We start from the raw sequence: 27,997 nt of genomic DNA, 5'->3' as shown, positions 1-27,997 counted from the left end.
TGGTCAACCAAACCGTGAAGACCTCAGAGATTTATAGTATAAAACCTTCAACAGCAAGGATGAAGGAGTGTGGACAGAAGAATATATATACAGTATATATATTGTTGCGGATATGGGATTTGGCCTCCATATCCGCTTGTAAATATTCCCCTATTTCCCCAATACTCCCCAACTATCCCCAATCCCCCATTCCCTAGTCCCATTGTCTGTAAACAACACTCTGTAGAACCGACCTTCCCCTTTTTCCCCCATTAAATGTCGTGCCCAGGTCCACCGCATCTCACGTAGACAACTTTCGGACATCTTGCTAGTTATTCTTAGTCTATGTCAGTTAAGGACTCGTTTCCATTAATTCTGACTCTTCGTTGCACCAGAATGTGATTGTATGGCACCAGTAGTGAGTTTAGGACCTCCCCATACCTCCTCCCATCTTCCCCATGAAACAACAACAACAACAACAACTACCATAACCGCGCGCGGGGAGTGTGCGTCCTCACTCCGGCTCGGTTAGCCGCCATTACCCATGTGCGCCGACGGGGTTACCACGAAGGGGCTGCCTGTCGGCCCCTCGTCAAGGGCGGAGCCCGGTAACCCCCCGCACCCAATAAGAAGCAACGGGCTGATTCCATCTGGGGCGGAGCTAACGAGCCGAGGGCGTGTCACTCCCCGCCGGATATACGCGGCGACTTACCGGACGTGACGTCAGATGCGCCTCAGCCACGAAGGAGAAACAGACGCCACCTCCAGCGCGACGAGACCTCCCGCATCTCTGGACCGGACCGGGTCGATTCTGCCCCTGCGCCAAGGTGCACCTTGAGCCTCGACTACCTGCCCTTCCTTGCCATCAATCCCCGTGTGAGTCAGTCTTGTCCTGTTTATCTGTGGTCTGTCGGGGTTACTATAAGACCGTGATTAAGTGCCTACCTTCCTATGCTGTCTCTCTTGTCCTTGTAATCTAACGTTCCGAACTATTATAACCTCCTCAGGAGGTCTTGAGAACTGTACCCCTGGTGTCGTGTCATTTAATCCAGCCGTTGTGTCCTTTCCGTAATTGATTTAGCATAGCGCGACTCGGCCAACATTCGAGTATAATCGGGTAAACTGTGCAGACGCGGTCATACCAAACCGCTCGGTAAACCAACATCCACAACCGCGTCTAACATTTGGTGTCGAGGAGTTGGATTCGGACCTGGGACTAAATTTGTTAGGCCCAAATTTTGGAACACCAATTGTACCATTAGGGTAACAATTGGTGTTGGGAAGTGGAATTCGATCCGGAGCGCGTTTCACGCGCTCGAAATTATAACGGCGAAATTTGATTTTGTTTTACGAAAATAAAAACCCGAATTTTGAAAGTCGCGCTATGGCAGACCAAGACGGCTGGGTTCCGGTAGTAGGGAGTGAGGCAGGGTCGATCCAGGACCAAATTGAGGGACAAGAGGAGAGCGAAGCAGTGAGGGTAGCAGACGCACAAAATGGCGCCTCGCACATGGCCACGGCGACCACGCCCGCGACCGTGGTAGCACCGCTGGTGGATTCGAACCTTTTCCTCCTGCAAATGAGGGCCCTTATGGAACAAATGGGTGAGCGATTGGAGGGCCAAATGGGGGTAATGGGGAATCGGATGGATGCTCAGAGTGAGCAAATGAGGGCTGATAGTGAGCGATTAGAGGGCCAAATGGGGGTAATGAGGGACGAAGCGAGGGGTACCGGTGAGGGATTAGACAAGAAATTAGAGGGGTTAGACAATGGGATAGAAGGGGTGAAACATGGGTTAATGGGGGTAGAAAACAGAATGGCCGCTCAAGAGAATCAAATGGAAGGGATGCAAAAGGGGTTAGAGGGGTTAGAAAACAGTATGGAAGGCAAATTGAGGGACATGAGGGACCAAGCGGAAAGGGAAGTTAAACAAATGGAGCAGCGGATAGAGGGGGTCAGAATGGGGGTAGAAACCAAACTGGATGCTCACAGGGAGGAAATGGAGCAGATGAGGGTGGCATCTGCGCAGGAGATGCAAGTGATGGGAGAGGAGATCAGGAGAGGAGTGAGTGAGGAGGTGAGGCACTGTAAGGAGCGCATGGAGAAGGAGGTGAGAAAGGGGACTGTAAAATTGCAAGGTGGTATAGAGGAGTTGACGCTGGGAGTAGAACAACTGACAGTGGGACAAAAGGAGTTGGGGGAACAGGTAAAGAAGAACACAGCGGTAATAGAGGGGTTAAAATCGACGCAGAATGAGATGAAAAAGGACGTAGGGGTAATTAAAAAAAGAGTGTCAGACGGTACATGAGGACTTGATGAGGAAAATGAACAAGGTGGTAGAGGTGATGGAGGTTAAAGAGCGGGAGGTGCGGGAGCACATAGAAAAAAATAAAGTGGAGTTAGAGGAAGAACTTAAAGGGGCGCACGAGGAGATGAAGGAGGTGAAGCAGAAATTAGAAGTGGAAGAAGGGGTGAGCGAAATTAAGAAGCGACGGAGAGAGGATAAGAAAGAGATAAAAGAGGAGGTAAAAGCATTGGTCCAAAGTCTGTGTTCGGATCGTGATGATGTGCTCATTAACCGGATGAGGGATTCGCAGGTGATGGAGGAGAAGCGAAGAGAAAGAGGACCCGGTGTAAGTGGTGACCAATATGGTCGTGCGTATGATGCGCCAGGTGATTTGATAAGCTTGGGGGTCGAGATAGACCCGGATGTTCGTGAGAGACCAAGAGTGAGGTGTATGGCTGGTCCGGAGGGTATGGAACGAGAGGTGCGAGGTGTGGGTGAGCAAGGTTGTGGTGGTATGGAATGGGTAGCGGGTTGCGGAGGTGTGACCCATGCATCGACACCAACAGGGGTAGTTGTTGGAGGGACCGGGGAGGCACGAGAGCCCCTTGGGGGTAATGTACTGTGGGGGCCCGGCCGGTTCGGCCCCGCGCTGACCCCGCAAGGGGCGACGCACGGGGTCCGGCAGGCGGGCAACGACTCGCATACGAGGTGGTCCCACAAGGTCCCACTCGCGCCGTATGACGGTGGGTAAGGGTGGCATCCCTGCCACCCTTCCCATGATAGCGTGGGGCAAATGCGCAATAGATTATGGGGTGTATGGCAGTGAAAACTAGCCCGGGTGGGTTAGGATATTGATAGGGCCCTAGAAGATGACATTAGGTAACGTTAAGGTTTAGATAGTGACTGATACCTGTAGTGGGGACGCAGGTAGTTTAGTATGGATGATAATGACGAGGGAGCGCAATAGTTTAAAGGGACGACTGGGAAGCGCAAGTTTCAGAAGGGAGTAGTTAGCTGAGATGATGCCGTGTGTGTGAGGATGGAACAGGTGTGATTGCACAGGTGTGCAACTGGACAGGTGAGTGGAGCAGTGTATGAGTAGTGAGTGTTGTGGATCAGCGCGAATGCGCTTGGGGAGAGAAGGGTGCAGGTGGCACCAGGTGTGAGAGCACAGGTGTGCAAGTACAGGTGTGTGGAATATATGGAGCAGAGAATGAGTGGTGTGGAGAGAGTTGGAGTAAGTGGTACGGAGTGGTGTGCATGGTGCGAAGGTGTGAATGGGGGAAGCGTGGACCCCCATCACGGATACCCGGGGCGGGTAGTGTAAGTGTTAGGTAGAGGGTATAGGTAAATTGTGGTTGGATATTGGCATTTGTGGTGCGGTTGCAGAATGGTATTGTGGATGGGTGCATTAGTGTTGTGGAAATGGCTGGGCGTGTAGCCTGTTAGTGTGTGTAGTTGGTTGGGCACTCCACCACTGTGAGGATGTCGGCCAGGTGAGGCCGCAGGTGGGCTCTGGGAGCCGGTAGTTGTAGATGGGGCCCGAGGATCCGGAGGACGGACCCGGGTAGCCCAGTGCCAGAGAGGGCACCGAGTGGGGAGAGCGCCAGAGGGCCTTCCCCAGGTAGTTAGGTTAGGGTGAGGAGCAGGTAAGCTCGGAGGCAACTGCAGTGGTGGAGGTGTGCAGGTGGGTAGACCCGCTGGGAGAGGTACACGCCACAGCCCAGAAATTGTGCGAGGGCACCGGGAGATGAATCGGGGGAGTGAGACCCCAAATTGAAAAGCACCACAGTTTGGTCAATGGGAATTGGTTTTTAGAACCCATAGTGTAAGAGGGCCAATGGTTTGGCAGGAGAAAGACCCCGGGTAATGTAAAGTTGTTAAAGTCATTTAGGAAATAGTTAGGATTGATGAACCTGTCGCACCATACGCAGCCACTTACCTGTGGTGATGATGATGACTCCACACCTGTGTTTTCTTTGTTCTGTGTGCAGGGAATGAGAATTGCTGTGAGGATTTGTGAGACGCATCACGACGTGGATGAGACATTGGGGTGATTCCATCTCTCCCTCCTTAGGAGGGACTGATGATGAATTGGTGATGACAAATTATGATGTTGAGTTGGAGATGGCAAATTTTGATGAAAGTTGAAAATGGCAAATTTGATTGGTTAGGAGGGAGAGAAGACGAATTTGGTTTATGGGAGGAACGGGGAAGACAGTAGGGACGTTTGTTGATTTGTAAAGTAGATGTTTATGGGTAGTGTTGTGTTTTGTGGATACAGTAAGGGGTAAGGGAGGGGCAATGTAGGTTACCTGGTGGGGGGGGGGGGGGGGGGAGCGTACGGTAGGAACGTACCTGTCTCACCTGGTTCCCATGTGCCCCTAGTGTGCATTACCTTGTGTTGTGTGCACTTTTGCGCCCTTACCACCTTACTCACTTGTCTGCTTCTTTTGTCTCCCACCTCCGAGGATCTGGCTTTGGGGCAGAGAGAGAGGAGAGAGAGGTGCTGGCTCCGCAGTTGTGGGCCTGCACTTTCGCTGCTTGCTGCCTGGATCGATACACCATATGGACCGCAATTTTGGTGGCCACCCACAATGGACCGCAGTTCGTTTGCGGCCAAGCACCACCCGTGGATGGACCTGTTGGTCAACGTGGCACCTATGCCATACAGGTGAACCACTAATAGTTGGCCCCCTGACGGCCACAAATAGGAGATGGACGCGGTTGGCGCCTTTCTTTATTTTTAAAGAAGCAAGAAGGCCAAGTGCACCACACGAAGAGCAAGAGACACCTGCAGGGTAAGGGGTTGTTGTTTTTATTTTAATGAACAATGGTGACTGCACCGGATGGTGCTGACTGTGTTATGGGGTGGTGCTTTTGGTGCTTGGAAGGGGTGCTCTGCACATTATTAAAGGCCGTAAGGCCACAGAGCACTCGTGGGTTGGTGTATCGATGCTGGCATGCGTGCTCTCTCTATGCATAACATCTGCATGTGTTCCTCCAAAAACAGGTCCTGGATCGTAGTGTAAATAGCAGCGTAGTCTTGTGTAAATAATGCTCCCTACCGGCTGTATGTTTAGTTTGCGAATTCTTTCCGCGATTCGGTTATCCTGTGGGTGTGTTTCTGTGAGGAGAAGGGTGCAACGTCGCAGGGGGACATATCTACTCATTTGTGAATATCGGTAAAACTGTCGCACTCAGGGTAGAGTTAATAGTAGAGGGAACTACATCTGAGTGCCACACTAAAATAGGTAAAAATTTATCGGGTCGGGACGCCCCGAGGGTAGAGAAGGGTGCAATGTTGCGGATATGGGATTTGGCCTCCATATCCGCTTGTAAATATTCCCCTATTTCCCCAATACTCCCCAACTATCCCCAATCCCCCATTCCCTAGTCCCATTGTCTGTAAACAACACTCTGTAGAACCGACCTTCCCCTTTTTCCCCCATTAAATGTCGTGCCCAGGTCCACCGCATCTCACGTAGACAACTTTCGGACATCTTGCTAGTTATTCGTAGTCTATGTCAGTTAAGGACTCGTTTCCATTAATTCTGACTCTTCGTTGCACCAGAATGTGATTGTATGGCACCAGTAGTGAGTTTAGGACCTCCCCATACCTCCTCCCATCTTCCCCATGAAACAACAACAACAACTACCATAACCGCGCGCGGGGAGTGTGCGTCCTCACTCCGGCTCGGTTAGCCGCCATTACCCATGTGCGCCGACGGGGTTACCACGAAGGGGCTGCCTGTCGGCCCCTCGTCAAGGGCGGAGCCCGGTAACCCCCCGCACCCAATAAGAAGCAACGGGCCGATTCCATCTGGGGCGGAGCTAACGAGCCAAGGGCGTGTCACTCCCCGCCGGATATACGCGGCGACTTACCGGACGTGACGTCAGATGCGCCTCAGCCACGAAGGAGAAACAGACGCCACCTCCAGCGCGATGAGACCTCCCGCATCTCTGGACCGGACCGGGTCGATTCTGCCCCTGCGCCAAGGTACACCTTGAGCCTCGACTACCTGCCCTTCCTTGCCATCAATCCCCATGTGAGTCAGTCTTGTCCTGTTTATCTGTGGTCTGTCGGGGTTACTATAAGACCGTGATTAAGTGCCTACCTTCCTATGCTGTCTCTCTTGTCCTTGTAATCTAACGTTCCGAACTATTATAACCTCCTCCGGAGGTCTTGAGAACTGTACCCCTGGTGTCGTGTCATTTAATCCAGCCGTTGTGTCCTTTCCGTAATTGATTTAGCATAGCGCGACTCGGCCAACGTTCGAGTATAATCGGGTAAACTGTGCAGACGCGGTCATACCAAACCGCTCGGTAAACCAACATCCACAACCGCGTCTGTAACAATATATATACTGCATTGTGTCTCTGGCTGTGACCAGTGCGGTCATTCTTGTTTTGCTACCATGACAAATCTGCATTTTGTCCACAACGAAGCAAGAGTAATGACTTGTGTAAAAACTGGGGCTGACTGATCGAATACGTGTGATCACAAATCATTATCGATTCCGTATCAACCGTCACTTGAAGGTCCGACAGTTACATTCCCCACCAGAGGGCGCTGTTTCCCGAACATACTTGCAAAACGTTGCCCACTCTTACCCTGGCAGGCTCAACCCAGCACAAGAGAAGGAAATGAGGCCTGTTAGGACCAAGTCGTCATCCCGCAGCAGATATTCCAACAATCGACTTGAAAGGATTTTGTTTTCGCTGCAGGTTAAACAGTCATTGGGGCCGAGTCCATTGCTTACAAGGAACACCCTGGCCTTTGAACCTTTATATCGCTAAAGGGCAGACACGCAGAGACAGAGACACACCCTCAATGCCAAGACCTGCAATACAACCACCAAATGCATTGTTCGCAGCAAGTGAAGCACAAAGAACACAAAAGTTACATTGTAAACAGTCATCGGCACAAGAGGATTTGATGTAAAACACCTGAAAAAACATTTCGAATGTTTTTTTTCCTTTTTCTAAAACCGCATTTACAAACTCAATCACATCTTGCAAAAATGACAAACTTTCCTGTTGACAAGGTTGCCCCAGGTACCGGCTGTTGGCTTAAACGTATTTGGCCAAGTGGTCCGAATAGAACACTCGGGATGGTGCATCGCAGCAAATCAGCAAAAATGTTAATTTTTGTCAGAAATTGGCCTTTTGTGTCAGAAAGCAGAAATAATGAGAAAATGCATTTTTTAGAAGCTTATGGGTGTGGGCCGACACGATGGCCTCGATGTACGCACACTCACCTCCAAACCCTCCGGCCCGAGTTTGAGTCCCGATCCAGCCATAAAGCGTCACCGTGGTGATTCACCGGCAGGACGATTCATCCATGTGTGTGCCGTCCCTAGGATGGACCTTAGACTGGGTGCGTCCCGTTTCATATTAGTTCGTGGACATTAAAGACTCCATGGTGTCCTTCGGAAAGAGAAGGCGAGATAGAGTCGGCACCATAAACAAATTCCTGCCCTAACCCCACTTGAACACGAGGTTTGCCCGACCGGTCGTGAAAGCCTTGGGCCAAATTCTCTCCTAAAGCAAGTGGGAATAATTGCGGCCAATAAAGAAAAGGCTTATGGGTGTGCCAACGAAATCTGACATCGATGCACATCCATTAGCTCACCGTCTCTGCAGCTTTCAAGGAATGGCAAGAATGTGTGGATTAAGCAAGGGGCGCCGTCCGAACATGTAGCTCACAAAGGCAGAAGTGTCTCATCCAAACACCCAACCTCAACAGGGCTCTGAAGAACGTACCCGCACTTAACAGAACGTACATATCTGATAGACAAATCATTCGGGGTTTCTCAGCTGCACATGTGTTTTGTGGAACTTGGCTCATTCTTCGGACTTTTGATCAAATGGTGAATCGGTTCCCATCTAGTCCATTCTCCTATTTGGCCCTGTTGTATGAATAAAACTTGTTGGGAAATCTCACCATTAAGAAGGCTGGAATTTGCGTTCAACTGGAAGAGCCTGGGAACCGTCACACAATCTACATCAGATCATGTACCATGCTACGTGCAGAGCGTCCGTTCTGCTGAAACAGCTTCCAGCAAGGTCAACATCCTGGACGGGTCATCACTCCGACAGGAATTTGTTCATGGTGCCGGTGATAACATGCCCACTATTCGCAAAAGGATGCCATGGGATCTTCATTGTTCACCAATGGCAGCCAGAACACCCATTTAACGTCCATCCAAGGGCCCACACAGATGTGAAACACTGGGATGACATTTCATAGCTGGGTCCAGATTCAAACCAAGGCTAAACAACTTAGAGGTGAACGTGCGTACCTCAAGAGTCTCGGCCATCATCAGGGCTGAAAAAAAAAAATGTAATCAAAGTAATGCGACAAAAGAGAATCGTGAGTGTGTAGCACATCAACTAGAGCGAAGTCGATGCTTTGTCACAGATCCCCATGCTTCCCACCTTAAAGGTGGCAGGCAAAAGGTTCCACCTGGAATGACCCAATATAAAGTTAAACTTTCCCATTTTGACCACCGTGATCAAGTCCTACCCTCCCCACCGCCATGGGGCATGAACCAGAGATGTAAACGAATAGTTACATGTCATGCGCCCCTCCTCCCCCCCCATATACAAAGTTTCATTTTAAAATGTGCCCGCAATTGAAATTTTTTGTATGTGACCGTTTTCCCATGCCAAAGGGAGTGGGGCCAAAATTACAACTCTTGCATCTTTCATGCCATGTGATCATAACGACCAAATTTGGTAAATTTCTGTTCAACTGTTTATGCGATTGGTGGACAGATGAAGCAGTAGCATTTTAAAGAAATAACTTCACGCTGCAGCATCAGGAAATACTACACGCTATCCAATCGACATTGACTTCAAGAAGAAAAGGAAAAAAAAAAACCCACAAAACCTTCAGGCCAACAAGACGACCAATAGATGCCATTCCAAACATGTTCATGCAACAAAAACGGAGCAAACCAGGTTCACACCTTCAAATGGGACAAAAATCGAATTCAGGAGACACGAGGGCTCGGCTTTGACAAAACGACATCGTAAAGCACGGACGTGCAACTCAAAACCTTTATTGCAAATTTCCACCTTTCAGAAGCAGCATGCTACCGAGCCAAATAGCACTTGCACCGTTCGACTCGAGTTCGGCGCATTCCAAGTGAGCCATTTTGTTAGACAAATAAAACTAATGCACACATTCTGGTATCAAAAAAACCGTTAAAAAAAAAAAAAAAAAAAAAAAATCCAACAAAACCGTGACTTTTCCAAAACTAGTTTTGCTCCCAAGTCGAAGTACAGTATGTGCAAAGAGGAAACACCTTGGAGGGAAGGGGCGAAGGGTGAAGGACTTAAGGGACCCTTTCCCCATTATCAGAAGTTTGATCTTTCACTGGATCAAACAAATTCCGACAAAGCCAGGCCATATGCAAAGAAGAGAAAAATAATCAAACATTGGCTGCAAGCAAGTGCACAGGAAAAAAAAACGCGATTAGAGAGACAGAGTTGGAAATGCAACTACGAGTGAGATACAGTTACCAAGTCATGCAAAGTATTTTAAGGTAGGATTATCAAACACCCCCTGAAAACAAAAAATTCAACCTATAACAAAACTGAAACAAATACAACCAGAGAATAAACTAGCGCCGCGTACCAAAAGGCAATTTATCCCTCGGGCTGTTCGTCTGCTTGCTCAGTCTTGTCTCCTTCTTCCGGCTGATCAGACCAAAGCGAAAGGTTGTCCTGGAGCAGCTGCATGATAAGAGTGGAATCTTTGTAGGACTCCTCTCCGACGTTATCGATCCCGGCCATCGCCGCGTTGAAAGCCGATTGGGCCATCTCGCAGGCTTTTTCAGGTGACTTGCAGATCTCGTAATAGAAGACAGAGAAGTTGAGGGCCAGGCCGAGGCATATCGGATGCGTGGGATCCATGTTTTTACAGATCACTTGGGCCTCCTTGTAGGAAGCTTCAGATTTTGCGATCACTTCTTTATGGTCATCTTCGTGTGCCACTTCAGCCAAGTAACGGAAATAGTCGCCCTTCATCTTGAGGTAAAAGACCTGGCTTTCATACTCGCTCTTTTTTTCCTCTTCTTTGAGGCTTTTGTCGATCTCTTTCGTTATCAGATGGGAATCCAGAAGGTTCAACACATCCTGCAAACAGAACACAGTCAGCATTTGAGCAAGTTATTCATCTCGCCATGCATTGCGTGGGACATAATTGCCAAAATAGAAGAAATGGTGTACTATGCATAGCAGCACCACACACAGGTAGCTGAAAAGAAAGGCACCGATTACTTGGCAAGCCCAAAAAGGGCATTTCAGAATTGCAGATTGTACTTTTACTTCAGAGTTAAAAGGATGAAGGTAATGCAAAAAAGATTTAAAAAAAATAAATAAAGTAGTTGAGCTAAGGGTGGTATTCGTTTAATTGTCTATGTTTGGGAAATAGCCAGTGAGAGGACGATGCAGACACATGCTTCCTGATGCCCTTTTATAGTTGCACCTTCCTTAAAGTGCACACACGCAGCCAGGTATACATTTTTGATGATCCTCCCTCCCCCCTGTGCAGCACGAGAAGTGGTTTTGCAATCGCTTGTGTGTGTGTCTGTCTGGCCCACAACTCTTAACATTTGAGCTTTTGTCATCAAATCTTCAACAAACCTTTATAATGAGAATATGGAGAACAAATGAATAAAATGTACTTTTTTTTTTTTTAAACTGGCATTTGTCAAGTTTAGTTCGAGTATAAAGCGGTTGTGGGCAGGTTTTCAATTTTGAGATGCTTTATAGTTGCTCATTTCGGGTTAATTGCCTGTGATGGGCAAGAACAACCTGAGACTTGGCCTTCTGCCAAAAGATGCCTTGCACTCATCCCCAGGGACACAAAATGGGGAGCAGCTGCACCAGCTAAGAGTAGGTATCCATACTCCATTATACTTTGGATGAAAGTCTCGTCACATACAATGTAATGTATGTTGTGCATCTCAGAATTGACTTGGCTCTGAGAATACAGACGCGCTAGTCAGCTTTCCAGACGCGTTTAGGGACATGGTCCACCCAAGACTGTCTCTGGCAGATAGTGAGACCAAGGAGCTCAAGGCAACATGCTTCTTTCCAAAAGAAACCAGGGCGGAAGAGGGGAGTGGTTTGAAAGCCGATCCATGAGGAACAGAGTGGGGATATTCGTGTGTTGAAAGATGCGTTCCAATGAAAGAAGAGCGGGGAAAGGGGGGGGAGCAGAGTATGGAACCAGGCTATGTTGAAGCATAAATGATTAACAATACATGAAGAAAGATAAACACAGAGGACGTCAGGGATGACATCAGTTTGAGTGAGGGGAGGAGGGTAGAACAGAGAGATGGGGATACAAAAGAAATCAGTCGAGCATGCGAGGTCTCTGGGAAAAACCCAAACGAGTTACAACAGCAAAGTAAATGTAAACGGGGTGGAATCCATTTTCCTTTGAAGGCAAAGCGAAAGCACAATAAATGAAATGGCCACCTCCACTCTGTTTCTCTACAACCAAATTGAGCGATTGACAATTTTCAACAAAGGAACTCTAACCCATAGATATATTTCAACAACATCCAAGACATCGTAAGTGATGTTGCATGGCAGCCAGATTGGATTAAAGGAAAAGCTTTGGCAATCTTCATTCAACGAAAAACATTTGAAACCTGGCACATGTCAGGTACTCACTATCGGGAATAACATTTGAGAACTATGACAATCAGTGCCATAATGAGGACGTCACAATTGGATTGGTCAAAATCATTATCTGATCAATACGAAAATTTGAGGGTGACCCACTAATGAAATCGGCGGCAGCATTAAAATGACAAGGTCATCGGTTATGCAGTCCAGCAGCAATATAAACTAGAACGGGTACTCTTCGACATCAACTGATATGCTTCCACTCATCATTACAAACTTGCACCAAGTTTTATTTAAATCCCTTCAGCTGTTCTCAAGTATCACATTTTACCTGACATGACCTCTGGCCTAATCTAATCCGTTCATCTTTACATCATTATGCACACCTGCACCAAATTTGGTCAACATTCCAGTAATGGTTCACAAGTTAGCATGGTAACAGAATTTGAAACTCTTACATAAATAAAACCAAAAGGGACCTCCTGAACTTGGACCCCGTAATCGAATCCGTTCATCTTTACATCATCATGCACACTTGTACGAGCTTTCACTTAGTTCCCTTCAACTGTCAAGTTATTACAGTTAAAAAAAAAAAAAAAAAAAAAAAAAATTTTTTTTTATAGACTGGCCTTTGACCTCAAGACCCCAAAATCGAATCAGTTAATCTTTATATCATACATAACTCTAAGTTTGACTTTGATCCCTTCAGTCAGTCTTGATTTATCATGGTAACAAAAAACTATCACGGACGGACAACCCGAAATAATTCATACATGAATTGTGTCCATTTTCCAGGATTGTAAAAAAAAATCTTAAAAAAACAAAACAAAACAACAACAACAACAAAAAAACACTGGCTCCACTATAACTCACCAATACCTTCACATTTTTGAGCAGGTGGACCCTGCCCTCAAACGTAACAGATTTCATTTGAAACCAGGGAAATGTACAATCTTGGCATAGATGAAACCCCAATACACAAGGAATCCACAAAACGTCCTCGACTCGTGTAGCCAACGTGCAGCTCTCAACAAAACCTTCATCTCTCCCTATCAAGGCTGAAGTGCCCCAAGTTAGTGTGCTCAGCCCAATCCTATTCCTGATCTTCATAAATGATCTCTGGAAAATCCCCTTTATGTATTTGCTGACAACTCCACCCTCCATGACATCCAAAATCCTGCACAGGCAGGCTGCAGCTTTTTCCCTCCATTCAGATCTTGGAAAAAATATATATATCACAAGCTGGTCAAACACTTGGAATACCCTTTCAATCCCAACGAATCTCACTATCCCTCTCCAAAAGGACCATCTGGGAAACACCCTTTACTTTCTTCACAATACTCTTGGAGGTTCAATCATTCAAATTACTGGGTCTCCATCAACAATGACCTTTCTTGGGCAGACCACATTTCAAAGCTGGCCTCCAAAAAGGCAGGTGCCGACTGGGCATCCTGTCATACAAAGTACTTCCTTGGTACACCTGAATTCCTATCCACCCACAAGGCCTTCACCCACAGCATGGAGTACTGCACTACCCTCTGGGCTGAGTCCCTTGCCTCACCTCATCTTGCTCAGCTCGATTCTGTGGAAACCAGGGCCTTCAACATTATTGGAATTTCCTGCACCAAAGACGAGTCTATGGATGGGTCTATGACTACCATCTCAGACAGGTTGATGGTCACGGTCTTCTACCACCTCCTTTATGGTCTTGTACCCTCTCTGCTCTGATTTAACCCTGCCCCAGGTTTCTGCAGCGCACAGTCTACCATCAACCCCTTTTCTGGTGAAACTATCTAAATCCAGGTTCACTGCTCAAATCCCCAATCAAAAACCATATTTTCTACCCTCGTTAACCCATCCCTCCCAAAATCCCAAGAGTTTTTCTGCAGCCATCTTCTCCAACCTATGCATCCTCTTCTGCCACCAATTCCTCTCGACACACATTGTTTATCCAAGTATGCCTCCATCTTGGCCTTTAACTCTGCTGTTGGTGTTTCCCACAACCCCACACCCTCAACTAACTTTTGTTACTTTACTTTACAACTTACTGTACACTTACTTTTTTGTTTTTGATACTTTGTTACTTTTGTTAATTTTGTTTTGTTACTATTTGTTACCAATACTAATACGAGCTCTTCCACGAGCCTTGACCATGTAAAATATGAATACAAAACCACAACGGCACTCTTCGGCTGATATACCTCTGCCAACATTATTGCATCATGTTAGATACTTGTACCAGGTTTGACTTGGATCCCTTCAGCTGTTCTCAAGTATCACATTTTTACCTGGACTTACCGCCGACATCAAAATCTAATCAGTTAATCTTTGCATCATAATACATAAAAACTTGTACCAGGTTTGACTGATACCTTCAGCCATTCTTAAGTATTCGCAGTATTGAAAGCAATGCCGGACTAACGGACAGAACACGAAAACAAGGCCTCCAGCTAATGCGTCGTTAAAAAAGAAAGAAAATAAATGAAGAAATTGAACCAGGACGGCTAAGAACATTACAGTTCAAGACATTCAAATCTTGCAAAATAATTGTACGGCCAATTTTCTGTTTGCCATTATTTTCTGTTTGGTTTGCCACCAAAACAAAAATGTATGCCAGCTGTGTGCTGGAATAGTCGATGGTGGCCAGTTCTTCGTGTTGTACTGTACATTTTGTGAGGTAAATAGCTAGTCAGTACAAAGTGACAATGAATTCAGCACCCTCAAGTTAAGTGGTCCGTCAACACTTTTGATTTCTGACCTATCGATAAAAGATAAAGCTTAAGGACCCGATAATATACATCCAAGAGTATCAAACGAGGTGGCAGAGATGATTAGCATGGTGATGACTCTTCCTGGGAATTCTTCCAAAGCAAACTGCTCTCTCTCTCATGCACAGATTTATCCCATCTCGTCCAGTTGTCATACCCTTCCTCTCGTCCATGGGACACTGCATCTTGTGGTGAGGTAGTTGCCCTGAAGCAACTTGTCTTTGCCTCTTGGAAGGCTAATCCAACTGAAGGTAATCTCAGTTCCTTCCACCAAGCTCAGAACAAGTGTGTATCTACCCTCAGGAGTGCCAGGAAGCACCATCTCTCCAGTCAAAAAATAACTCTCAAACCTGTCGCCTTCCTCCAAATCCTGGTGGCATCTGGTCAAATCTGTTTCTGGTGTTTGTTCCCCCTCCATCCCCTCCCTTACCTCAAATGGCTACAGAGTTGACACCGCACGTGACAAAGCCGAATGCTTCAAAATCTTGTGTCCCAAACCCATCTCTGTACCCACCTTACCCAGTCGAACCCAGCTGCTCCTGAACTCTGTCCTCTCCTGACAAGGTGGAGAAGTTGTCAAACTTGTGCTTCCCCCTCTCCCCATCTTGTCTACCGCTCCCCTTATTGTAAGTTTTGTCTGTTTGATTTTTTTTTTTGTGTGATGAATGTTAGCTCTTTCAAGAGCCTCGATCTTGCGCGCACACACACACACACACACACACACACACACACACACACACACACACACACACACACACACACACACACACACACACACACACACACACATACACACACACACACACACACACACACACACACACACACACACACACACACACACACACACACACACACACACAAAAAAAAAGACCCAAAAAGACCCCGCCCCCAAAGACGCCCTCGAGACCCCCACAAAACGCCCGTAAGACCCCCCCAAAACACCATGAAAGACCCCCACCAAAACACCCTCAAAGACCCCCCACCAAAACACCCCCAAAGACCCCCCACCAAAACACCCTCAAAGACCCCCCACCAAAACACCCTCAAAGACCCCCCACCAAAACACCCTCAAAGACCCCCCACCAAAACACCCTCAAAGACCCCCCCACCAAAACACCCTCAAAGACCCCCCACCAAAACACCCTCAAAGACCCCCCACCAAAACACCCTCAAAGACCCCCCACCAAAACACCCTCAAAGACCCCCCACCAAAACACCCTCAAAGACCCCCCACCAAAACACCCTCAAAGACCCCCCACCAAAACACCCTCAAAGACCCCCCACCAAAACACCACGAAAACCCCCCACCAAAACACCACGAAAACCCCCCACCAAAACACCACGAAAGACCCCCACCAAAACACCACGAAAGACCCCCACCAAAACACCACGAAAGACCCCCACCAAAACACCACGAAAGACCCCCACCAAAACACCCTCAAAGGCCCCCACCAAAACACCCTCAAAGACCCCCACCAAAACACCCTCAAAGACCCCCACCAAAACACCCTCAAAGACCCCCACCAAAACACCCTCAAAGACCCCCACCAAAACACCCTCAAAGACCCCCACCAAAACACCCTCAAAGACCCCCACCAAAACACCCCCACCAAAACACCCTCAAAGACCCCCACCAAAACACCCTCAAAGACCCCCACCAAAACACCCTCAAAGACCCCCACCAAAACACCCTCAAAGACCCCCACCAAAACACCCTCAAAGACCCCCACCAAAACACCCTCAAAGACCCCCACCAAAACACCCTCAAAGACCCCCACCAAAACACCCTCAAAGACCCCCACCAAAACACCCTCAAAGACCCCCACCAAAACACCCTCAAAGACCCCCACCAAAACACCCTCAAAGACCCCCACCAAAACACCCTCAAAGACCCCCACCAAAACACCCTCAAAGACCCCCACCAAAACACCCTCAAAGACCCCCACCAAAACACCCTCAAAGACCCCCACCAAAACACCCTCAAAGACCCCCACCAAAACACCCTCAAAGACCCCCACCAAAACATCCTCAAAGACCCCCCACCAAAACACCCTCAAAGACCCCCCACCAAAACATCCTCAAAGACCCCCCACCAAAACATCCTCAAAGACCCCCCACCAAAACACCCTCAAAGACCCCCACCAAAACACCCTCAAAGACCCCCACCAAAACACCCTCAAAGACCCCCACCAAAACAACCTCAAAGACCCCCACCAAAACACCCAAAGACCCCCACCAAAACACCCAAAGACCCCCACCAAAACACCCAAAGACCCCCCACCAAAACACCCTCAAAGACCCCCCACCAAAACACCCTCAAAGACCCCCACCAAAACACCCTCAAATACCCACACCAAAACACCCTCAAAGACCCCCACCAAAACACCCTCAAAGACCCCCACCAAAACACCCTCAAAGACCCCCACCAAAACACCCTCAAAGACCCCCACCAAAACACCCTCAAAGACCCCCACCAAAACACCCTCAAAGACCCCCACCAAAACACCCTCAAAGACCCCCACCAAAACACCCTCAAAGACCCCCACCAAAACACCCTCAAAGACCCCCACCAAAACACCCTCAAAGACCCCCACCAAAACACCCTCAAAGACCCCCACCAAAACACCCTCAAAGACCCCCACCAAAACACCCTCAAAGACCCCCACCAAAACACCCTCAAAGACCCCCACCAAAACACCCTCAAAGACCCCCACCAAAACACCCTCAAAGACCCCCACCAAAACACCCTCAAAGACCCCCACCAAAACACCCTCAAAGACCCCCACCAAAACACCCTCAAAGACCCCCACCAAAACACCCTCAAAGACCCCCACCAAAACACCCTCAAAGACCCCCACCAAAACACCATGAAAGACCCCCACCAAAACACCATGAAATACCCCCACCAAAACACCATGAAATACCCCCACCAAAACACCATGAAATACCCCCACCAAAACACCCTGAAAGACCACAAAGCACCCGTAAAGACCACAAAGCACCCTTAAAGAGCACAAAGCACCCTTAAAGAGCACAAAGCACCCTTAAAGAGCACAAAGCACCCTTAAAGAGCACAAAGCACCCTTAAAGAGCACAAAGCACCCTTAAAGAGCAACAAAGCACCCTTAAAGAGCACAAAGCACCCTTAAAGAGCACAAAGCACCCTTAAAGAGCACAAAGCACCCTTAAAGAGCAACAAAGCACCCTTAAAGAGCACAAAGCACCCTTAAAGAGCACAAAGCACCCTTAAAGAGCACAAAGCACCCTTAAAGAGCACAAAGCACCCTTAAAGAGCACAAAGCACCCTTAAAGAGCACAAAGCACCCTAAAAGACCACAAGCCTCCTCAGCGCCGACGAGTCTGGCATTTCACTCAGGCCGACTGGCACGGTCTGCAAGCAGCCATCAATCATCTGGACTAGTCTCCCATCTCCACTGCCTCCGACATCAATTCTTCCTGGGAATTCTTCCAAAGCAAACTGCTCTCTCATATGTACAGATTTATCCAATCTCGTCTTCAGTTGTCTTACCCTTCCTCCCTTCCAAGGCACACTGAGTTTTGTGGTGAGGCAGTTGCCCTGAAACAACTCACCTTTGCCTCGTGGAAGGCAAATCCAACTGAAGGCAATCTCAGTTCCTTCCACCAAGCTCGGAACAAGTGTGTGTCTACCCTCAGGAGTGCCAGGAAGCACTATCTCTTCACTCAAGAATGAACTCTCAAACCTGTCTCCTTCCTCCAAATCCTGGTGGCGTCTGGTCAAATCTGTTTCTGGTGTTCGTTCCCCCTCCATCCTCTCCCTTACCTCAAACGGCTACACAGCTGACTCTGCACGTGAAAAAGCTGAATGCCTCAACTCTGTGTTTGCCTCAAAATCTTGCGTCCCAAACCCGTCTCTCTCTGTATCCACCGTACCCAGCTGCTCCTGGACTCTGTGTCCTTCTCTACTGACAAGGTGGAGAAGTTTCTGCCAATCCTTGAAGCTGATTCTGCAACTGGACCAGCCAGCATCAGCCCACGGGTCTTAAAATCATGCTCTGCCGCTCTATCTCACCCTCTCTCTGTTCTTTTCACCCTCTCTTTTGCTCAATGACATCTGCCAGCATCTTGGAAATCAGCAAACATTACCGCTTCACACAAAAAGGTGGAAAAACAGATCCTTGCAACTACAGACCAATCAGCCTGCTCCCAATTATCAGTAAAGTCATGGAATCCATCATTGCTTCGGATATCAAATCCTTCCTCTTCTCCAATGGCTTGATCTCCGATCACCAATTTGGATTCAGACCAGGTCATTCTACTCTGGGCATGTTGCTTCTGCTGTCTCAACAATGGACGGAGGTCCTCAATGCCAAACAGGAAATCAGAGCCGTCTCCCTTGGCATATCACATGCGTTCGATATGGTCTGGCAACCAGCTCTGCTCACCAAACTCTCCTCCTATGGTATCCATGGAAATCTCTTCGCATGGCTTGCGGACTTCCTCTCTGGTCATAGTCAACGTGTGGCCCTGAATGGATTTCGCTCATCTCCCCTTCCTGTTCTGGCTGAAGTTCCCCAAGGTAGTGTTCTGGGCCATGCTATTTCTGGTCTTAATCAATGATCTCTCAGACTCTGGAAAATCCTCTATCTCTTTGCCGCTCCATTCCTCATCCCTCAGATCGGCAGTCTGCAGCCTCCTCACTCTGCAGACATGGACAAAATCACAGACTGGTCAAACAAGTGGAACATGTCTTTCAGTCCTGACAAATCTCGCACTCTTACAATGTCTCTCCGAAAAGAACCGACTGGAAAACCCTCCCATCCACTTTCTCAACAATCCTCTCCAAGAAGTTCTGTTGCTCAAGCTTTTGGGTCTCACTATCTGCCATGATCTTTCTTGGGAAAACCACATTTCCAAGCTGGCCTCCAAAGCCAGTAGCTGTCTGGGCAACCTCCGTCGTGCAAAGTCCTTCCTTGGCACACCTGAGCTTCTCACCACATACAAGGCTTTCATCCGCAGCTCAATGGAATAGTTCCCCCCTCTGGGCCGGTGCTCCTGCCTCACACCTAGCTCGGCTTCACGCTGTTGAAACCAAAGCTTTCAGAATCATTGGAATCTCCTGCGATGAAGCTAACTCTGCAGGCCTTTCACTCACTCACTGCAGGAAGGTTGGTGGTCTTTGTCTTTTTCCAACTCCTCTCCGGCCTTGCTCCCCCAGCTCTCTCTGTGCTCTGTCCCCCCCAATATTCCTTCAGGTCACACAAGATCTGCCTGCAACCCTCTTATGGTTAAACTGCCAAAATCTAGGCTCTCTGCTCACCTTCACTCTTTCATTCCCCTTTTCTCCTGCCTTTGGAACAAACTCACCCACTCTCTTCAATCCCACTCCTCCCTCCAGGTCTTCAAAACGGCTGTTCACCACCATCTCTTATCTTCCCCTATCCAAAACCTTGATCTTTTCTACCCCCGCTAATTCACCCCAAATACTTTTTTTTGAAATTCCAACTTCTTTCCTGGAAGTCCTTGCAGTGTTCATGTGTTTTATACCTCTCCCACTTCCCCCCAAGCCCTCCCCCTCCCACATTTTTCCCGATGTCCCTGCTCTCAAATGTTGTGTTTGTGTCCTCCCCCATCTCCCCAGCTTGTCTACCGCTCCTTATTTTTGTATTTTGTGTGTCGGTTTGACTTTTTGTGTGATTAATGTTAGCTCTTTCACGAGCCTTGATCTTGTATACAAAAAAATGTAAAAAAATTTCGGTTGAAAATTGTAAAATGTAGGCGACTGACAAACGGATAAACAAAAATTGCTCAGAGCGACACTTGCTAAAAGATAACAAAGTAGGGCACTCAGTAGAGCATCCTTTTGACTTCACAAATAATTGGTGGTTGAATTATGACATGATATGCAAATCTTCTTCAAATCAAATTAATCAGATGAACACAACAACAACATGCATTTTAAGGCCATTTTCCCTGCTAGAGCGGGGGTTAGCCTTGCGGTCCCCATGACAATCTTCTCCATTTTGCCCAATTTTCTGCATCTCTCCTTGTTAACCCCCTTGCCCGCATTTCTTCTTCCACCATCTTAGGCCAAGTCTTTCTCAGTCTTCCCCGTCCTCTACTTCCTTCGACATTCATTTCCATCACTCTTCTCAACCAGTCACTTTCATCCTTCCTCAACACATGATCAAACCATCTCAACCTGTTCCTCTTCACAGCATCAATCACAGGCTCTATTCCCATCATCTTTTGCAATTCATCATTTGCCTTCCTCTCTCCCAACGATACTCCACACATCCACCGAACCATTCGCATTTCCACTCTTTCCAGCCTTCGTTGCTGCTCCACATTCATGACCCATGTCTCGCTCCCATAAATCATAACACTTCTCACACATGCAGCATACACCTTTCCCTTCAGCTTCAATGACATTCCCCTCCTCATCAGCACGCCACTCAGTTCCCAAAACGTCTTCCATGCACATCTCACTCCAGCAACCGTTGCCGAGTCTGAACCACCTTCTCCATTCAGCATGTCTCCGAGGTAGCAAAATGTTTTCACACCTTCCAGCTTCATGCCGTCTCCAAGATCAAACTCAACATTTCCTCCATCTGCAGCTCCCTCTGTGCACACCTTAGATTTGAATGTAGCTGCCACACTGGTTAATGACCCTCTCAGACCACTACATTTTTGATGAACCCACTCAGCGCACATTGTACATTGAATGGAGTTCACTCCGACACCCTTCCTGCACACAGCACATGGCCACTTCCCAGTTCTTTCCACCTCACCACATGCTTTACCACTTGCTATCACCTTCGTCTTTCCTATATTCACCTTCAGACCTTTTGTCTCCATACATTCCTTCCACTTGTTCATCTTTTCCTTCAGTCCATCCATACTTTCCGCAATCAACACCAGATCATCTGCATACAACAACTCCCACGGTAAACCCTCCTTTACGTTCTGAGCCAGCACCTCCATCACAGCTACAAATAGTAGTGGACTTAGTACCGACCCCTGATGCACTCCCACCTTCACCTCAAACTCACCACTGTTCCCGTCCTTCGTCCTTACAGCTGTGCGTGCTCTTTTGTACATTGCCATCACTACTGATCAACCATTCCTCCACTTCTAACTTCCTCAATGCCCATGTCAATACTTTGCATGGAACCCTATCGAATGCTTTCTCCAGATCAACAAACCCAAGAAACAACTTCTTCCTCTTCTCCATGTACTTCTCCTGCAACTGCCTCACAATAAAGAGCGCGTCTGTCGTTCCACTTCCTGGCATAAATCCAAACTGCATTTCATCGATCTTCACCTTCTTCCTTATCCTCCTCTCCAACACCCTTTCCAATACCTTCATTCCATGCTCCAATAACTTTATCGCTCGGTACGAGCCACACTCCAGAGGGTCACCTTTCCCCTTGTATAGAGGGACGAGGATACTCAGTTCCCAATCCACTGGAATGCGGCCTTCTTTCACCACCAGATTGCAGTTCTGTCATTCTCTTCACACCCCAACTTCCTGCTGCCTTCAACATATCTCCCACAACTCCAGTCGGCCCTCCTGCTTTTCTACTCTTCATTGCTTTTATCGCTTCCTCAACTTCCTTCTCAGTTATCTTCTCTGCCGGTCCTAAAACTGGGTTACTCTCTTTGTTGCCATCCCATTCATTCTCTGCATTCAACAGCATTTCCATATATCTCTTCCATCTTCCTTTAATTCTATCTGGGTCCACAACGATTTGTCCCACTTCATCCTTCAAGCAACTCACCCCCATCACATCACACCTCTTTCGCTATCTGCTTTGCAATCCTGAATACCGCTCTCTGACCCTCTTCTGAATCCAAGCGTTCTCCGAATTGAGGATTGATAATCGGATGAAAATTGAGGATTTTAGAAATCTGGCCTATGTTGACCTTTTGGCCTATGTTGACCTCAAAAATAGTTAGTGGTTGGTTTCAGTAAGCTGATATGCAAATCCTATTCAAATTAAGTAAATCAGATGAAAATTGAAGATATTAGAAATTTGAAAAAAGTGGTCGACCTCAAAAATAGTTGGGAACGAATTTAGTGACCAGATATGCATACAACACCAACACCAACACCAACACGGCATTTTAAGGCCATTTTCCCTGCAAGAGCAGGGGTTAGCCTTGCGGTCCCCATGACAATCTTCTCCATTTTGCCCTATTTTCTGCATCTCCCCTTGTTAACCACCTTGCCCGCATTTCTTCTTCGACCATCTTTAGCCAAGTCTTTCTCGGTCTTCCCCGTCCTCTATTTCCTTCCACATTCATTTCCATCACTCTTCTCAACCAGTCGCTTTCATCCTTCCTCAACACATGACCAAACCATCTCAAAATGTTTCTCTTCACAGCATCCATCACAGGCTCTATTCCCATCATCTTTCGCAATTCATCATTTGTCTTCCCCTCTCTCAACGATACTCCACACATCCACCGAACCATTCGCATTTCCACCCTTTCCAGCCTTCATTGCTGCTCTACGTTCATTACCCATGTCTCGCTCCCATAAATCATAACACTTCTCACACATGCACCATGCACCATGCACCTTTCCCTTCAGCTTTAACGACTCCTTCTCGCCAGCATGCCACTCAGTTCCCGAAACTTCTTCCATGCACATCTGACTCCAGCAACCATTGGAGTCTGATCCACCTTCTCCATTCAGCATGTCTCCAAGGTAGCAAAATGTTTTCACACCTTCCAGCTTCACACCGTCTCCAAGATCCAACTCAACATTTCCTCCATCTGCAGCTCCCTCTGTGCACACCTTACACTTGAACGTAGCTGATCATCAATGATCTCTCTGACTCTCTTGAAAATCCTCTATCTCTTTGCTGATGACTCTACTCTGTCGCTCCATTCCTCATCCCTCAGATCGGCAGTCTGCAGCCTCCTCACTCTCTGCAGACCTGGACAAAATCACAGACTGGGCAAACAAGTGGAACATGTCTTTCAATCCTGACAAATCTCACACTCTTACGATGTCTCTCCGAAAAGACCGACTGGCCAACCCTCCCATCCACTTTCTGAATAATCCTCTCCAAGAAGTTCTGTCACTCACGCTTTTGGGTCTCACTATCTGCCATGATCTTTCCTGGGAAAACCACATTTCAAATCTGGCCTCCAAAGCCAGTCGCAGACTGGGCATCCTCCGTCGTGCGAAATCCTTCCTTGGCACACCTGAGCTCCTCACCACATACAAGGCTTTCATCCGCAGCTCAATGGAATACTGCTCTCCCCTCTGGGCTGGTGCTCCTGCCTCACACCTAGCTCGTCTTCATGCTGTTGAAACCAAAGCGTTCAGAATCATTGGAATCTCCCGCGATGAAGCTAACTCCAAGGGCCTTTCACTCTCACCGCAGGCAGGTTGGTGGCCTTTCCATCTTCGACAAACTCCTCTCTGGCCTTGCCCCCCCCCCCCAGCTCTCTCTGGGCTCTGTCCCCCAAATATTCCTACAGGTCGCACAAGATCTGCCTGCAACCCTCTTATGGTTGAACTGCCAAAATCAAGACTCTCTGCTCACCTTCACTCCTTCATCCCTCTTTTCTCCCGCCTCTGGAACAAACTCTCTCACTCTTCAATCCCACTCCACCCTCCAAGTCTTTAAAACAGCTGTTCACCACCATCTCTTACCTTCCCCCATCCAAAACCTTGATGTTTTCTACCCCCACTAATTTGACCCCAAATCCAATTTTTTGAAATACCAACTTCTGTCCTGGAAGTCCTTGGTATCCTTGTTTTATACTTGTCCCACCCCTTCCCACGCCTCCTCCCCCCAAGACCTCTCCCTCCCACACATCTCCCTGCTCTCAAATGTTGCGTTTGTGTGCTTCTTCTCCCCATCTTGTCTTCCGCTCCCTCTTTTTAAATATTTTGTTTGTCTGGTTGTTTTGTTTGCGAAATAAATGTTAGCTCTTTCACGAGCCTCGATTCAGTATACAAAAAAAAAAGAAAAAAAGAAAAGCTGCCACACTGGTTAATGACCCTCTCAAACCACTACATTTTTGATGAACCCACTCAGCGCACATTGTACATTGAATGGAGTTCACTCCGACACCCTTCCTGCACACAGCACATGGCCACTTCCCAGTTCTTTCCACCTCACTACATGCTTTACCACTTGCATGACCAGATATGCATGTCATCTTAAAATTTTAATTTCAAGTTAATCGGATGAAAATTGACAATTTTAGAAATATGGCCTATGTTGACCTTTTGGCCTATGTCGACCTCAAAAATAGTTGGTCGTTGAATTCAGTTCGCCGATATGTAAATCCTATTCAAATTTCATGTCAATCGGATGAAAATCGAGGATTTTAGAAATTTGAATAAAAGGTGGTTGACCTTCGGCCTATGTTGACCTTTTCACCTCAAAAATATATATATTTTTGTCGGACCACGAACTCTATTTACCATTTGGTGAAGTTTCGTGAAGATCGGTTTAAAATTGTGAATTGTGATCTGTAGGCAAGTACAAGTGAGCGGACAGACAAACAAGGCAGGTGGAGTAATATCACCATGATAAACTACAACAGTACATACTGTACATACTGTACATACTGTACATACAATCGGGCTACAGTAGAGCAAGCGAAGCATCAAAATACACTCTTACCTTGCAAACACCTTCCAGCTCTTTGGTCACCTCTGCCAAATAACCTGTCACCAAGTCAGAGAACTTTTCCGGATTATCTGCGGACTTGTCTTTGATGGAACTGAGAACACGCCAAGAAGATCGGCGAGCACCGACAACATTCTTAAAAGCCACCGACAACAGGTTGCGCTCCTCGTTGCTCAGTCGCTTTTTTTCAATAGTTACCTGCCCGGGAAGGAGGTGGGTGAGAAAAAGAGGTCATGTTACGAGAGGTCAGAATCAATATCATGCTTTCAAAAACGTCACGAAATGCCATACTGGTCCAAGCAGCCTTATCAAACAAGTTGGGTCACCTGATCAAGATCGGCTTATTTCGACTTCAGAAAACCATCACACTTGATGTCTGGAGCTCACTCGGGAGTGCAACGTGGCAATGTTGGGCCAAACTGCCTCATGGAAAGTTTTCAGTGACGTCGACACCTTCCTCGTGTGAAAGGAACGTGGTGGAGCAAATTGAGGCAATAGGTCCAGTGTGGGGGAAGACCCCAAATCTCTAATATGTATGTATGTATGTATGTATGTATGTATGTATGTATGTATGTATGTATGTATGAGAGCACCGACTCATGTGAGAGGGTATTACAACTTGTACTGAAATCCTTAATCCTGGGACACCTATCCCATTAATACAGGTAATGCACGCCACAACACAACGACAGTGGCCGATTGAACCACACGCCACAATCTTCATCCTTTAATGGCGAAGTGATCAGACATCTGGAGTTCCTCAAGTTCCACAACTGGCACGTAAATCATTTCATCAATGATACCTGTAGCAAATTTGAGGGCCACCTCCCCACCCCCCGCCACCTCTCCCCCCACCTCCCCCCCTCCTCCTCCTCTCCCCCCACCTCTCCCCCCTCCCCCCCCCACCTCTCCCCCCCTACACCTCTCCCCCCCTCCCCCCCCACACCTCTCCCCCCCTCCCCCACCTCCTCCCCACCTCCTCCCCCCTCCCCCCCGCGCCACCTCCCCCTCCTGCGCCACCTCCCTCCTGCGCCACCTCCCCCCCCCGCCACCTCCCCCTCCCCCCCCGCCACCTCCCCCCCCGCCCCCTCCCACCTCCCCTCCCCCTCCCGAGACCTCCACAACTGGCACATTCATGATTTTATTACTTGGACACCTTTAGCAAATTTGGGGCCCACCTTTCCTCCTCCCCCCTAGAGTTCCACAACTGGCACGTCCATTATTTTAATAATTAAAGGGATACCTTTAGCAAATTTGAGGCCCACCTTTCCCCACTAGACTTCCACATCCATCATTTTATTACTTGGACACCTTCAGCAAATTTGAGGCCCACCTGTAGCAAATTTGAGGCCCACCTTTCCCCACTAGACTTCCACATCCATCATTTTATTACTTGGACACCTTTAGCAAATTTGAGGCCCACCTGTAGCAAATTTGAGGCCCACCTTTCCCCCTCACCCCTCAGGTTTCACAACGTGCACGTCAATCATTTAAATGATGATACCTTTGGCAAGATCGGGATCAACCCCTACCCCTCCCCCCCAGAGTTCGGGATCAACCCCAACCCCAGAGTTCCCAGTCTTCCATTCATGCCCGAAAGAGCTCCATTTTGGCGGCATTTCTCCACAACCCCGCCCGCGACTCGGGACGAAGTACCACACCCTGCGCGCGCCTGTCCCTACTTGCACAACAGTTCAGCCCAACCTGGAAATGTACAAGTCTGCACCTGAGAAAGTACAACTACGACACGGGACGTCTGCACCTGAGAAAGTACAACTACGACATGGGATGTCTGCACCTGGGAAAGTACAACTACGACACGGGACGTCTGCACCTGAGAAAGTACAAATACGACACGGGATGTCTGCACCTGAGAAAGTACAAATACGACACGGGACGTCTGCACCTGAGAAAGTACAAATACGACACGGGATGTCTGCACCTGAGAAAGTACAAATACGACACGGGACGTCTGCACCTGAGAAAGTACAACTACGACACGGGACGTCTGCACCTGAGAAAGTACAACTACGACATGGGATATCTGCACCTGCGAAAGTACAACTACGACACGGGATGTCTGCACCTGAGAAAGTACAACCGAATGAAGAGAACTTTATAAACACAAAGCCGCGTAATAATAGCGAACCGATGGCGGATATAAACCCCTCAGGTCGCCCGCACCTTCACATTCCTCTCACGCTCAGGAATCAAATAAAAACCTCTTTCTTGGACAGGAAAGAGCTCGTTATGGGAAGCACGGACACACCACAAACAGCCGGGAAGAACGCACACAATCCCGGGACACTCGGGACAAAAGAGCAGCACACGACGCGCGGCCATTACAAAATACCCGCTTCTTTCTCTTCCCACCTGCTTCATGGCTTCCACCATGTCATCATATCGCTCGGTCTGCTCGGCCAACCGGGCCTTCTCAACTAGCTGTTGCACTTTCTCTCCCATACTGACTGTTCCAAAACGACCTTGATCCAAGAGCTCTTTAACTCAAACTACCGGCCACACCCGCCGATAAAACCTTTTATAACAACCTCTGGGCGAGGCAACGTCCCGGGAAGAAGAGGCCGGGATTGCGTAATGACGTCACCAGATTGAAGGCGGGTCAAGGAAGCGGTGAGGAATGAGCACGTGCACCGCACGAAAACTGAAGACGTACT

At 48.0% G+C, this 27,997-nt stretch overlaps 1 protein-coding gene across 1 annotated transcript; it reads right to left on the bottom strand.

Moving 5' to 3' along the window:
- Positions 1-9,313: 9,313 nt before the first annotated feature.
- On the bottom strand, positions 9,314-27,895 carry LOC137439448 (14-3-3 protein gamma-B). Its single transcript, XM_068135209.2, has 3 exons — positions 27,696-27,895; positions 25,317-25,520; positions 9,314-10,411 (listed from the first exon to the last, which is right to left on the bottom strand). The coding sequence occupies exons 1-3, from the start codon at positions 27,783-27,785 to the stop codon at positions 9,923-9,925; spliced, it is 783 nt and encodes a 260-aa protein (XP_067991310.1). The 5' UTR covers positions 27,786-27,895; the 3' UTR covers positions 9,314-9,922.
- Positions 27,896-27,997: the final 102 nt, after the last annotated feature.

The sequence above is a fragment of the Myxine glutinosa genome, chromosome 14 (genome assembly GCF_964187855.1).
Source record: "Myxine glutinosa chromosome 14, kmMyxGlut1.1, whole genome shotgun sequence".
Classification (NCBI taxonomy): Eukaryota; Metazoa; Chordata; class Myxini; order Myxiniformes; family Myxinidae; genus Myxine; species Myxine glutinosa.
The sequence above is the reverse complement of the archived record's forward strand: the minus strand, read 5'-3'. Positions and strand labels throughout refer to the sequence as shown.